Below are 15,223 nucleotides of genomic sequence, written 5' to 3' on the forward strand. Positions count from 1 at the left end.
TACTGTTCTCTACTATACAACATGTGTGTATTAATACTGTTCTCTACTATATAACATGTGTGTATTAATACTCTTCTCTACTATATAACATGTGTGTATTAATACTGTACTCTACTATATAACATGTGTATTAATACTGTTCTCTACTATATAACATGTGTATTAATACTGTTCTCTACTATATAACATGTGTATTAATACTGTTCTCTACTATATAACATGTGTATTAATACTGTTCTCTACTATACAACATGTGTATTAATACTGTTCTCTACTATACAACATGTGTATTAATACTGTTCTCTACTATACAACATGTGTGTATTAATACTGTTCTCTACTATATAACATGTGTGTATTAATACTGTTCTCTACTATATAACATGTGTATTAATACTGTTCTCTACTATACAACATGTGTATTAATACTGTTCTCTACTATACAACATGTGTATTAATACTGTTCTCTACTATACAACATGTGTGTATTAATACTGTTCTCTACTATATAACATGTGTGTATTAATACTGTTCTCTACTATATAACATGTGTATTAATACTGTTCTCTACTATATAACATGTGTATTAATACTGTTCTCTACTATACAACATGTGTGTATTAATACTGTTCTCTACTATACAACATGTGTGTATTAATACTGTTCTCTACTATATAACATGTGTATTAATACTGTTCTCTACTATATAACATGTGTATTAATACTGTTCTCTACTATACAACATGTGTGTATTAATACTGTTCTCTACTATATAACATGTGTATTAATACTGTTCTCTACTATACAACATGTGTATTAATACTGTTCTCTACTATACAACATGTGTGTATTAATACTGTTCTCTACTATATAACATGTGTATTAATACTGTTCTCTACTATATAACATGTGTGTATTAATACTGTACTCTACTATATAACATGTGTATTAATACTCTTCTCTACTATATAACATGTGTGTATTAATACTGTACTCTACTATATTACATGTGTATTAATACTGTTCTCTACTATATAACATGTGTGTATTAATACTGTTCTCTACTATATAACATGTGTATTAATACTGTTCTCTACTATATAACATGTGTATTAATACTCTTCTCTACTATATAACGTGTGTGTATTAATACTTTTCTCTACTATATAACATGTGTATTAATACACTTCTCTACTATATAACGTGTGTGTATTAATACTTTTCTCTACTATATAACATGTGTATTAATACACTTCTCTACTATATAACGTGTGTGTATTAATACTGTTCTCTACTATATAACATGTGTATTAATACTGTTCTCTACTATATAACATGTGTGTATTAATACTGTTCTCTACTATATAACATGTGTATTAATACTGTTCTCTACTATACAACATGTGTGTATTAATACTGTTCTCTACTATATAACATGTGTGTATTAATACTGTTCTCTACTATATAACATGTGTATTAATACTCTTCTCTACTATATAACATGTGTGTATTAATACTGTTCTCTACTATATAACATGTGTATTAATACTGTTCTCTACTATACAACATGTGTGTATTAATACTGTTCTCTACTATATAACATGTGTGTATTAATACTGTTCTCTACTATACAACATGTGTATTAATACTGTTCTCTACTATACAACATGTGTGTATTAATACTCTTCTCTACTATATAACATGTGTGTATTAATACTCTTCTCTACTATATAACATGTGTGTATTAATACTGTACTCTACTATATAACATGTGTGTATTAATACTGTACTCTACTATATAACATGTGTATTAATACTGTTCTCTACTATACAACATGTGTGTATTATTACTGTTCTCTACTATATAACATGTGTGTATTAATACTCTTCTCTACTATATAACATGTGTGTTAATACTCTTCTCTACTATATAACATGTGTGTATTAATACTCTTCTCTACTATATAACATGTGTGTATTAATACTCTTCTCTACTATATAACATGTGTGTATTAATACTGTACTCTACTATATAACATGTGTATTAATACTGTTCTCTACTATATAACATGTGTATTAATACTCTTCTCTACTATATAACATGTGTGTATTAATACTCTTCTCTACTATATAACATGTGTGTATTAATACTCTTCTCTACTATATAACATGTGTGTATTAATACTCTTCTCTACTATATAACATGTGTATTAATACTGTTCTCTACTATACAACATGTGTGTATTAATACTCTTCTCTACTATATAACATGTGTGTATTAATACTGTTCTCTACTATATAACATGTGTATTAATACTCTTCTCTACTATATAACATGTGTGTATTAATACTCTTCTCTACTATATAACATGTGTGTATTAATACTCTTCTCTACTATATAACATGTGTGTATTAATACTCTTCTCTACTATATAACATGTGTATTAATACTGTTCTCTACTATACAACATGTGTGTATTAATACTCTTCTCTACTATATAACATGTGTGTATTAATACTCTTCTCTACTATATAACATGTGTATTAATACTCTTCTCTACTATATAACATGTGTGTATTAATACTGTTCTCTACTATATAACATGTGTGTATTAATACTGTACTCTACTATATAACATGTGTATTAATACTGTACTCTACTATATAACATGTGTATTAATACTGTTCTCTACTATACAACATGTGTGTATTAATACTCTTCTCTACTATATAACATGTGTTCAGGGTTAGCCGTCAGTCAGCTGGTACTCAGCTCTCGGACCGTTTGGGTTCGCTGTGTCAACGGAGATCTGGCTCGTCGTTACGGGGTCTGTGACCGGAACCCTGCTGGAGACTACTGGAAGAAAATCCCTGGAAACGCCAACTGGTTAACTGGTAAGACTGGTTTATACTGGTGAGACTGGTTTATACTGGTGAGACTGACTGGGTTTATACTGGTGAGACTGGTTTATACTAGTGAGACTGGGTTTATACTGGTGAGACTGGTTTATACTGGTGAGACTGACTGGGTTTATACTGGTAAGACTGGTTTATACTGGTGAGACTGGGTTTATACTGGTGAGACTGACTGGGTTTATACTGGTAAGACTGGTTTATACTGGTGAGACTGGGTTTATACTGGTGAGACTGGGTTTATACTGGTGAGACTGGTTTATACTGGTGAGACTGGGTTTATACTGGTAAGACTGGTTTATACTGGTGAGACTGGTTTATACTGGTGAGACTGGGTTTATACTGGTGAGACTGGTTTATACTGGTGAGACTGGTTTTATACTGGTGAGACTGGGTTTATACTGGTGAGACTGGTTTATACTGGTGAGACTGGTTTATACTGGTGAGACTGGTTTATACTGGTGAGACTGGTTTATACTGGTGAGACTGGGTTTATACTGGTGAGACTGGTTTATACTGGTGAGACTGGTGAGACTGGGTTTATACTGGTGAGACTGGTTTATACTGGTGAGACTGGGTTTATACTGGTGAGACTGGGTTTATACTGGTGAGACTGGTTTATACTGGTGAGACTGGGTTTATACTGGTGAGACTGGTTTATACTGGTGAGACTGGGTTTATACTGGTGAGACTGGTTTATACTGGTGAGACTGGGTTTATACTGGTGAGACTGGTTTATACTGGTGAGACTGGGTTTATACTGGTGAGTCTGGGCAGATACATTTAGACTAAATGTATTCCTGTGTCTATTTCTCACTCTTCAGTGACCCCAGAGGACGAGTTGTGGGCGGTGACTCTGATTGGTGGATTATCCCGTCGCCTGACGAAGCTCCTCCCACAATCTCCCTGCAGACCCACCCCCTCGGGTTCCTCACTCAATGGGGACGACGTCGACGACGAATGGGAACTCATTTGACCCATGATGTCCTTTTAATGTCACCACTTAAGATTAATGAAATAAGATGGTCATACAAAGGTAACCCAGGTGGCTGCTGGGAAATGACCTGAATTTTTGTTTTAACAGGAAGCACTTTAATAAGAAGGGACGGTTGACTCTTTCCCAATGAGTCAATCTCACTGTTAAGTGGAAATGTAACATTTCATGTTTCAGTCATTCTATTTTAAACTGGTTTCAACTGCTTCTGACTGGTTCTAAGACTCTAATATTTACGCCATTGTGGTTCAGAATGGCTCCAACAGGTTCTAGAAGTTTAGTTCATTCTGGTTCAGGACATTAAATGAACATCAGACAGTTTTGTTACGTTTTCTTGTTGAAACCGGTTCAGTCTGGTTAAACTGGGTTACACTAAGTTAAACTTGGTTTGAGTGGTTGAACTGAGTTGAACTGGCTACACTAAGTTAAACGCTGCTGACTGGCTGTTAGGAGGGTTGGGGGCTTTACAGCAGCCCTCTGGTCCTCATGTTAAAGACAGGGAGGGGCCTAATGTGGACCTGGATGTATAAGACCTTTAAAACATCATCTGGAGCCTGATGGACTGTAGCGCACTCTAATGGACCCTAATGGACTGTAGTGTGCTCTAATGGACCCTGATGGACTGTAGTGTGTTCTAATGGACCCTAATGGACTGTAGTGTGCTCTAATGGACCCTAATGGACTGTAGTGTGCTCTAATGGACCCTGATGGACTGTAGCGCACTCTAATGGACCCTAATGGACTGTAGTGTGCTCTAATGGACCCTAATGGACTGTAGTGTGCTCTAATGGACTGTAGCGCACTCTAATGGACCCTAATGGACTGTAGTGTGCTCTAATGGACCCTAATGGACTGTAGCGCACTCTAATGGACCCTAATGGACTGTAGCGTGCTCTAATGGACCCTAATGGACTGTAGCGCGCTCTAATGGACCCTAATGGACTGTAGTGTGCTCTAATGGACCCTAATGGACTGTAGTGTGCTCTAATGGACCCTAATGGACTGTAGCGCGCTCTAATGGACCCTAATGGACTGTAGTGTGCTCTAATGGACCCTAATGGACTGTAGCGCGCTCTAATGGACCCTAATGGACTGTAGTGTGCTCTAATGGACCCTAATGGACTGTAGTGTGCTCTAATGGACCCTAATGGACTGTAGCGTGCTCTAATGGACCCTAATGGACTGTAGCGCGCTCTAATGGACCCTAATGGACTGTAGTGTGCTCTAATGGACCCTAATGGACTGTAGTGTGCTCTAATGGACCCTAATGGACTGTAGCGTGCTCTAATGGACCCTAATGGACTGTAGCGCGCTCTAATGGACCCTAATGGACTGTAGTGTGCTCTAATGAACCCTAATGGACTGTAGTGTGCTCTAATGAACCGTAGACTGTGGTGTACTCTAATAGACCCTGATTAACTGTAGCGGACTCTAATGGACCCTGGTGGACTCTAGCGGGCTCGAATGGACCCTGGTGGACTATAGCCAACTCAAATGGACCCTGGTGGACCGTTAAACTGGATTGAGGTTCAGGTCTTAGGTCTGAACTGGATCTGTATTTAGTGTGTGCTCATCATCCTCTCATGATGACAGCTGATTGGTTGGAAAATGTTCACCTGTTGTGAAAATCATTAACTTAATAAACATGTTGAAACACAGTTACGGCCTTTTGATGATGCCTATTAATAATCAGTGTATTGATGATCTGGTTATTGATATCTGGTTATTGATGATCTCCTTATTGATATCTGGTTATTGATATCTGGTTATTGATGATCTGGTTATTGATGATCTGGTTATTGATGATCTGGTTATTGATGATCTGGTTATTGATGATCTGGTTATTGATGATCTGGTTATTGATATCTGGTTATTGATGATCTGCTTATTGATATCTGGTTATTGATATCTGGTTATTGATGATCTGGTTATTGCTATCTGGTTATTGATGATCTGGTTATTGATGATCTGGTTATTGATGATCTGGTTATTGATATCTGGTTATTGATATCTGGTAATTGATATCTGGTTATTGATGATCTGGTTATTGATATCTGGTTATTGATGATCTGGTTATTGATATCTGGTTATTGATGATCTGGTTATTGATGATCTGGTAATTGATGATCTGGTTATTGATATCTGGTTATTGATGATCTGGTTATTGATATCTGGTTATTGATATCTGGTTATTGATATCTGGTTATTGATGATCTACTTATTGATATCTGGTTATTGATATCTGGTTATTGATGATCTGCTTATTGATATCTGGTTATTGATGATCTACTTATTGATATCTGGTTATTGATATCTGGTTATTGATGATCTACTTATTGATATCTGGTTATTGATATCTGGTTATTGATGATCTACTTATTGATATCTGGTTATTGATATCTGGTTATTGATGATCTACTTATTGATATCTGGTTATTGATGATCTACTTATTGATATCTGGTTATTGATATCTGGTTATTGATGACTGGTTATTGATATCTGGTTATTGATATCTGGTTATTGATATCTGGTTATTGATGATCTGGTTATTGATATCTGGTTATTGATGATCTGCTTATTGATATCTGGTTATTGATGATCTGGTTATTGATGATCTGGTTATTGATATCTGGTTATTGATGATCTGGTTATTGATGATCTGCTTATTGATATCTGGTTATTGATGATCTGGTTATTGATGATCTACTTATTGATATCTGGTTATTGATATCTGGTTATTGATGATCTACTTATTGATATCTGGTTATTGATATCTGGTTATTGATGACTGGTTATTGATATCTGGTTATTGATATCTGGTTATTGATATCTGGTTATTGATGATCTGGTTATTGATATCTGGTTATTGATGATCTGGTAATTGATGATCTGGTTATTGATGATCTGCTTATTGATGATCTGGTTATTGATGATCTGGTTATTGATGATCTACTTATTGATATCTGGTTATTGATATCTGGTTATTGATGATCTGGTTATTGATATCTGGTTATTGATGATCTGGTTATTGATATCTGGTTATTGATGATCTGGTTATTGATGATCTGGTTATTGATATCTGGTTATTGATATCTGCTTATTGATGATCTGGTTATTGATGATCTGGTTATTGATGATCTGCTTATTGATGATCTGGTTATTGATGATCTGGTTATTGATATCTGGTTATTGATATCTGGTTATTGATGATCTGCTTATTGATGATCTGGTTATTGATATCTGGTTATTGATGATCTGGTTATTGATGATCTGCTTATTGATGATCTGGTTATTGATATCTGGTTATTGATATCTGGTTATTGATGATCTGCTTATTGATATCTGGTTATTGATGATCTGGTTATTGATGATCTGGTTATTGATGATCTACTTATTGATATCTGGTTATTGATATCTGGTTATTGATGATCTGCTTATTGATATCTGGTTATTGATGATCTGGTTATTGATGATCTACTTATTGATATCTGGTTATTGATATCTGGTTATTGATGATCTACTTATTGATATCTGGTTATTGATATCTGGTTATTGATGACTGGTTATTGATATCTGGTTATTGATATCTGGTTATTGATATCTGGTTATTGATGATCTGGTTATTGATATCTGGTTATTGATGATCTGGTAATTGATGATCTGGTTATTGATGATCTGCTTATTGATGATCTGGTTATTGATGATCTGGTTATTGATGATCTACTTATTGATATCTGGTTATTGATATCTGGTTATTGATGATCTGGTTATTGATATCTGGTTATTGATATCTGGTTATTGATGATCTGGTTATTGATGATCTGGTTATTGATGATCTGGTTATTGATATCTGGTTATTGATATCTGCTTATTGATGATCTGGTTATTGATGATCTGGTTATTGATGATCTGGTTATTGATGATCTGCTTATTGATATCTGGTTATTGATATCTGGTTATTGATATCTGCTTATTGATGATCTGGTTATTGATGATCTGGTTATTGATGATCTGCTTATTGATGATCTGGTTATTGATATCTGGTTATTGATGATCTGGTTATTGATGATCTGCTTATTGATATCTGGTTATTGATATCTGGTTATTGATGATCTGCTTATTGATGATCTGGTTATTGATGATCTGGTTATTGATATCTGGTTATTGATATCTGGTTATTGATGATCTGCTTATTGATGATCTGGTTATTGATATCTGGTTATTGATGATCTGGTTATTGATGATCTGGTTATTGATGATCTGCTTATTGATGATCTGGTTATTGATATCTGCTTATTGATGATCTGGTTATTGATGATCTGGTTATTGATATCTGGTTATTGATGATCTGGTTATTGATGATCTGGTTATTGATGATCTACTTATTGATATCTGGTTATTGATGATCTGCTTATTGATGATCTGGTTATTGATATCTGGTTATTGATGATCTGCTTATTGATGATCTGGTTATTGATATCTGGTTATTGATGATCTGGTTATTGATGATCTGCTTATTGATGATCTGGTTATTGATATCTGGTTATTGATGATCTGCTTATTGATGATCTGGTTATTGATATCTGGTTATTGATGATCTGGTTATTGATGATCTGGTTATTGATGATCTACTTATTGATATCTGGTTATTGATATCTGGTTATTGATGATCTACTTATTGATATCTGGTTATTGATATCTGGTTATTGATGATCTGCTTATTGATATCTGTATCAAATATCCAACAGAACTCTGGATTCTCTGAACTCTGAGTCAACAAAGTCCAACAACATTTTTTTTTCAATAATATTTAATTTGCATCACAGCGTTGATAGAGTTCACCTAAAGAATAAAAGAAACAACAAATGATCATTTATTTTGCACATGTACACTATATATTAATATTCACAATGTTCCAGCTCAACAACACACATGAGATACAGGTTCTGCTCTAGCTCTGATAAAGAGGGACCTGGATCCAGACCAGTTTTAAGGTCTATATGTAATAAATGTCAGCATTCACAAAACATCTTCATGTAGATCCAGAACATCTGGTGACTGGATCGGACTCACACTAACGAGGAGATCTGGGATCAGTTGTGTTCCTGTGTTGGTCAGTTGCATGGATGATGAAATGAACCATCAATATGATTGAGAATATTTGAAGCTGTGAATGCAGGAATCCTTAGATAATCAATAATCTCAGGTTAATAATTAATAAACTTTTCAGATAACAGACTCATCCTTAAAGTGACAGGAAACAAGAAAGAGAGCTGCAGCCAAGTGGAACTACAGACGTGCACCCATATACACACATATATATACACATATATATATATGTATATGTATATATATATATGTGTGTATGTATGTATGTATATATATATATATATATTCAGTTTATTAGGGTCCGAAGTCAGTCCGAGAGGACCCTATTGAAATCGCTAGGATTTTTATTATTATTCTGATCTTTATTTTTGTACATTGCACGTTTTTTTGGGGTACTTGCCGGCTTCGAAAAGTCACCAAATTGCGCAAGCTTGTCAGGCTTGGTGAAAATAGACGTATGACAAAGTTTGACCGGCGACGCCCCTCACCCAGAATGTCCGATTGACACATGTCCATCTCCACCTGCTCTACAGAAAAGCCTCTCAGACCCCTAAGCTCCGCCTACTTAGATTTTCCGCCATTTTGAATTTTGTGAAAAACACATAATTGGCCACTTCTCCTATGCGCTGGGTCTGAATCATACAAAAAATAATATTGATCATAATTGAAGCCAGATTACCAACTATATATCAAATAATATAAGTTTTTGATATCTCATTGTGGTAATGAACCTCTTAGGGGGGGTGTCTTGTTTTTCAATGCTCATAACTTCAACACTATTGGGACTAATCACTCAAACTTGCAGGATATGTGCACATTGCATCCCTTAACATGCAAAAAAATCTTGTGCGATTTGAACACTAGGGGGCGCTACAATAATTTGCCCAATTTGGGCATTTTTTGCCATTATACATTTACGGTTTCCTCCCTCAAAATCTTTTTTCAAGGATGATCTGAAGGCTTGTGACTGAAAAATTGTGACTTTTCACCAAACTTGATGCCAGTCAAGGCCTGAACACATTTACATGAAGAAACATTTGAATTTGTGAAGTTTTAGACCATAACGTCTTCTCCTCAGACCGTAATGTTATCTTCTTACTCGGTAAAACGATGAAGTGAACGTGTTCGCCCTGTGACCCAGAGACCCGTGTTCACATCCAAGACAGGGCTAATTTTAGCTTCTTTTTTTACATTTAATTTACACAACGTGATCTACACTTCACGTAGAGACACATGATGCATGTATATGTTCACATTCTCAAAGCGCCCCCCACTGGCTCCACTGAACTTCCCCAAACTTATCATGCTTGATAAAAGTCACGGCCTGTTTTCACTCATGCCACCTACTGGCCAAAGAAAATCAGCGTTACGTGACAAACGATAAAACGTCCGACTGGCGGCCTGCGTTCTATCTATGTTCATCTGGAGCCTTTAAAATGTTGTTATCTGATGAAAACATCATCTTCATCATCACCTTCCTCCCATCAGCTGCTCCTTCAGTCTCCTCAGATAGCAGGTGACTGGCTGAGCTGTATTGATCGCTGCTCAGTGATCCGGACTATGTGTAGTCTTAATTTTCATTGTATGCATCATAGAATCACCATCCGATCTCCGCAGTCCTGAGGTCTTTGCTGTGTTATTTCCATGGTGACTCACTGCCAGGTGTGCAGCTGCAGGAAGTCGGGCAGCGCGGTAATCTGATCTGGGCCACAACGGGCCAGACACCTGAGTGCTTGTAGGAGGAGGGGGGGCGGAGCCAAACCACACAGCCAGCTGAAAACGTCATTTCCCAGCAGGCTTTGCCAGCGATGCGACTCGTCCTGCAGGCAGCACATCGCCGGCGGTTCGGGCAGGAAGAGCAGCAGGAAGTCGAGGCAGCGCTGCGCACTGCGGCGGTCTGTGATGTCGGAGGAGACGAGTCGCTGCAGCGCGGCATCAAGGCCGCTGGGAGGCGCTCCATGAACCAGCAGGAGCAGCAGACAATCGGGCCGCGACAGTTCCACCGCCAGTTGCACCGCCGTCTTTCCAGCGTCTGCCGCGTGCGAGCAGCCGCCCCGGTTATCTAAGAAGTCCTGCACGGGACAGTCCTTCAGAGCCTCCAGCATCATGCCGAGGATCGACACGCGGTTGTAGCGCACCGCTACGGTGAAGTGAGGCGCGGTGCTACCGTGGCAGCAGCAGAAGCTGCAGCGCAGCGGCCTGAGCGAGCTTACCAAGTACTCGCTCAGCAGGAAGCGCGCATAGCTCTGATGGTCGTGTACAAGCGCATACAGCAACGCCTCCGATGGCAGGAAGGTGCGAGGACGCCCATCCTCCCAGCTGAAGACCTCCATACTGCGCATGTCCTCCAGCAGCCAGACCGGAAGCTGTTCCCTCACAGCACAGTAGAAGGAGAACGACGTCCGCTCACACTGACGCTGCGATGGAGATGAGGACAGGTGCTCCACCTGAGAGGACAGCAGCCACGGCATGATGACACCAGAGACACACCTGGTCTGAAGGAGACACAACACACACCTGGTCTGAAGGAGACAACACACACCTGGTCTGAAGGAGACAACACACACCTGGTCTGAAGGAGACAACACACACCTGGTCTGAAGGAGACAACACACACCTGGTCAGAAGGAGTCAACACACACCTGGTCTGAGGGAGTCAACACACACCTGGTCTGAAGGAGACAACACACACCTGGTCTGAAGGAGACAACACACACCTGGTCTGAAGGAGACAACACACACCTGGTCTGAAGGAGACAACACACACCTGGTCTGAAGGAGACAACACACACCTGGTCTGAAGGAGACAACACACACCTGGTCTGAAGGACACAACACACACCTGGTCTGAAGGAGTCAACACACACCTGGTCTGAAGGAGACACAACACACACCTGGTCTGAAGGAGACAACACACACCTGGTCTGAAGGAGTCAACACACACCTGGTCTGAAGGAGTCAACACACACCTGGTCTGAAGGAGACAACACACACCTGGTCTGAAGGAGACAACACACACCTGGTCTGAAGGACACAACACACACCTGGTCTGAAGGAGTCAACACACACCTGGTCTGAAGGAGACACAACACACACCTGGTCTGAAGGAGACAACACACACCTGGTCTGAAGGACACAACACACACCTGGTCTGAAGGAGTCAACACACACCTGGTCTGAAGGAGACACAACACACACCTGGTCTGAAGGAGACAACACACACCTGGTCTGAAGGAGACAACACACACCTGGTCTGAAGGAGACAACACACACCTGGTCTGAAGGAGACAACACACACCTGGTCAGAAGGAGTCAACACACACCTGGTCTGAGGGAGTCAACACACACCTGGTCTGAAGGAGACAACACACACCTGGTCTGAAGGAGACAACACACACCTGGTCTGAAGGAGACAACACACACCTGGTCTGAAGGAGACAACACACACCTGGTCTGAAGGAGACAACACACACCTGGTCTGAAGGAGACAACACACACCTGGTCTGAAGGACACAACACACACCTGGTCTGAAGGAGTCAACACACACCTGGTCTGAAGGAGACACAACACACACCTGGTCTGAAGGAGACAACACACACCTGGTCTGAAGGAGTCAACACACACCTGGTCTGAAGGAGACAACACACACCTGGTCTGAAGGAGACAACACACACCTGGTCTGAAGGACACAACACACACCTGGTCTGAAGGAGACAACACACACCTGGTCTGAAGGAGACAACACACACCTGGTCTGAAGGAGTCAACACACACCTGGTCTGAAGGAGACAACACACACCTGGTCTGAAGGAGTCAACACACACCTGGTCTGAAGGAGACAACACACACCTGGTCTGAAGGACACAACACACACCTGGTCTGAAGGAGTCAACACACACCTGGTCTGAAGGAGACACAACACACACCTGGTCTGAAGGAGACAACACACACCTGGTCTGAAGGAGACAACACACACCTGGTCTGAAGGAGACAACACACACCTGGTCTGAAGGAGACACAACACACACCTGGTCTGAAGGAGACAACACACACCTGGTCTGAGGGAGTCAACACACACCTGGTCTGAAGGAGACACAACACACACCTGGTCTGAAGGAGACAACACACACCTGGTCTGAAGGACACAACACACACCTGGTCTGAAGGAGACACAACACACACCTGGTCTGAAGGAGACAACACACACCTGGTCTGAAGGAGACAACACACACCTGGTCTGAAGGACACAACACACACCTGGTCTGAAGGACACAACACACACCTGGTCTGAAGGAGTCAACACACACCTGGTCTGAAGGAGTCAACACACACCTGGTCTGAAGGAGACAACACACACCTGGTCAGAAGGAGACAACACACACCTGGTCTGAAGGAGTCAACACACACCTGGTCAGAAGGAGACACAACACACACCTGGTCAGAAGGAGACAACACACACCTGGTCTGAAGGAGACAACACACACCTGGTCTGAAGGAGTCCCTGAAATCCGACTGAGAAAGTGTAGAGTGGTCCTGGTTCAGGCTGCAGAGGAACCGTCTGTCCTCAGCTCCTTCACCCTTTTATAGCCCCCCTCCCTTTAGCTCTCCTCCCCCGGTGATCTCTACAGCTTGTTTTTCTCCCGGGACCGCTCCTCCTGCGCTCCTCCTGCTCCTCTTCCGCTCCTCCTGCGCTCCTCCTGCCGCTCCTCCTGCCGCTCCTCCTGCTGCTCCTCCTGCCGCTCCTTCTGCCGCTCCTCCTGCCGCTCCTCCTGCCACTCCTCCTGCCGCTCCTCCTGCGCTCCTCCTGCGCTCCTCCTGCCGATCCTCTTGCTGCTCCTCCTGCCACTCCTCCTGCACTCCTCCTCCCGCTCCTCCTCCTCCTCCTGCTCCTCCTCCCGCTCCTCCCGCTCCTCCTCCTCCCGCTCCTCCTGCTCCTGCTCCTCCTCCTCCTGCTCCTCCTCCTCCTGCACTCCTCCTCCCGCTCCTCCTCCTCCTCCTGCTCCTCCTCCCGCTCCTCCCGCTCCTCCTGCTCCTGCTCCTCCTCCTCCTGCTCCTCCTCCTCCTGCACTCCTCCTCCCGCTCCTCCTCCTCCTCCTCCTGCTCCTCCTCCCGCTCCTCCTGCTCCTGCTCCTCCTCCTCCTGCTCCTCCTCCTCCTGCTCCTCCTCCTCCTGCACTCCTCCTCCCGCTCCTCCCGCTCCTCCTCCTCCCGCTCCTCCTGCTCCTGCTCCTCCTCCTCCTGCTCCTCCTCCTCCTGCTCCTCCTCCCGCTCCTCCTCCTCCTCCTCCTGCTCCTCCTGCTCCTCCTCCTGCTCCACCCCCTACCATCTCAGCTCCATGTGTGGATGTCTGTTTTCGGGGGATCGAGTGTCTCACATAGCGAACATCGCGGCCTTCAGACGGCTGCAGGTCATTGGCTGATGGAACCAGTAAACACCAGTAGAACCCAGTGGTTATTATTCATAACACTGATCAGCTGATTATCTCATTTGACAGCATTCACATGACTCAGTTCTGATTCTGTTTTCCTTATTAATGATCAGTTTAAAAATATAAGTACACAAAGTACTAAGGTATTTAAGTAAAAGTTGTGTTTTTGTTTTTTTTATGCTCTCATGGAGAAATAACAATATTTATGAGTCCTGTACTTGAGCAGTTTTGAAGTACTTGTAAAATTAAAACTTCTACTGTAGTTTTGATATGAATCATTAGATAGTCACTTTAATTATAAAACCACTCAATACATTTGTTTTAAGCCATTTATTAAAATGTTTTACTTCCAAGTTATCAATACATCTGGTACACAGAGCTGAGACCCTTCTCTTTCATCTTCATCAACAGTAAACTACAAACATGACGAAGAGCGCCCCCTGCAGTCCACTGACTGCAACTGCAAACATGTTAGATGACATGTCCAACCAATCAAGTTGAAGGATTCCGATCATCACGTTCCAGCTGCTCCAGTATTTAATACATTGATACATTACAGTATATAATATAGTGATACTTTACAGTATTTAATACATTGATACATTTCACATAATAATTCGATTCAATTCAGTTAATTTTTACAGCCCAATATCACAAATCACAAACTCCCCTCAGAGGGCTTTACAATCTGTACACATACGACATCCCTGACCTTTGACCTCACATCGGATCAGGAAAAACTCCCCAAAAATAACCTTTGACGGGGAAAAAAGGGAAG

The 15,223-nt window shown here is 40.8% G+C and overlaps 2 protein-coding genes across 2 annotated transcripts in view; one reads left to right on the forward strand and one right to left on the reverse strand.

Annotated features, from left to right (window-relative positions):
* Positions 1–5,565, forward strand: part of LOC117751437 (tectonin beta-propeller repeat-containing protein 2-like) — a 28,816-nt gene extending 23,251 nt beyond the window's left edge. The window contains exons 20-21 of the mRNA XM_034563296.1: positions 2,746–2,895; positions 3,738–5,565. Coding sequence (XP_034419187.1) covers positions 2,746–2,895; positions 3,738–3,889 — 302 coding nt within the window. The 3' untranslated portion in view covers positions 3,890–5,565. The remainder of the gene's footprint in view (positions 1–2,745; positions 2,896–3,737) is intronic.
* Positions 5,566–10,669: 5,104 nt separating this feature from the next.
* ankrd9 (ankyrin repeat domain 9) lies at positions 10,670–11,488 on the reverse strand. The gene has a single exon (XM_034525410.1). It carries the CDS (start codon positions 11,486–11,488, stop codon positions 10,670–10,672), a length of 819 nt encoding a protein of 272 aa, XP_034381301.1.
* Positions 11,489–15,223: the final 3,735 nt, after the last annotated feature.

Source organism: Cyclopterus lumpus, chromosome 22 (assembly GCF_009769545.1).
Source record: "Cyclopterus lumpus isolate fCycLum1 chromosome 22, fCycLum1.pri, whole genome shotgun sequence".
Classification (NCBI taxonomy): Eukaryota; Metazoa; Chordata; class Actinopteri; order Perciformes; family Cyclopteridae; genus Cyclopterus; species Cyclopterus lumpus.

Bases quoted from the DNA above. Each gene is read 5' to 3' on its own strand.
- ankrd9 (XM_034525410.1), bottom strand. From the start codon at position 11,488: ATGCCGTGGCTGCTGTCCTCTCAGGTGGAGCACCTGTCCTCATCTCCA.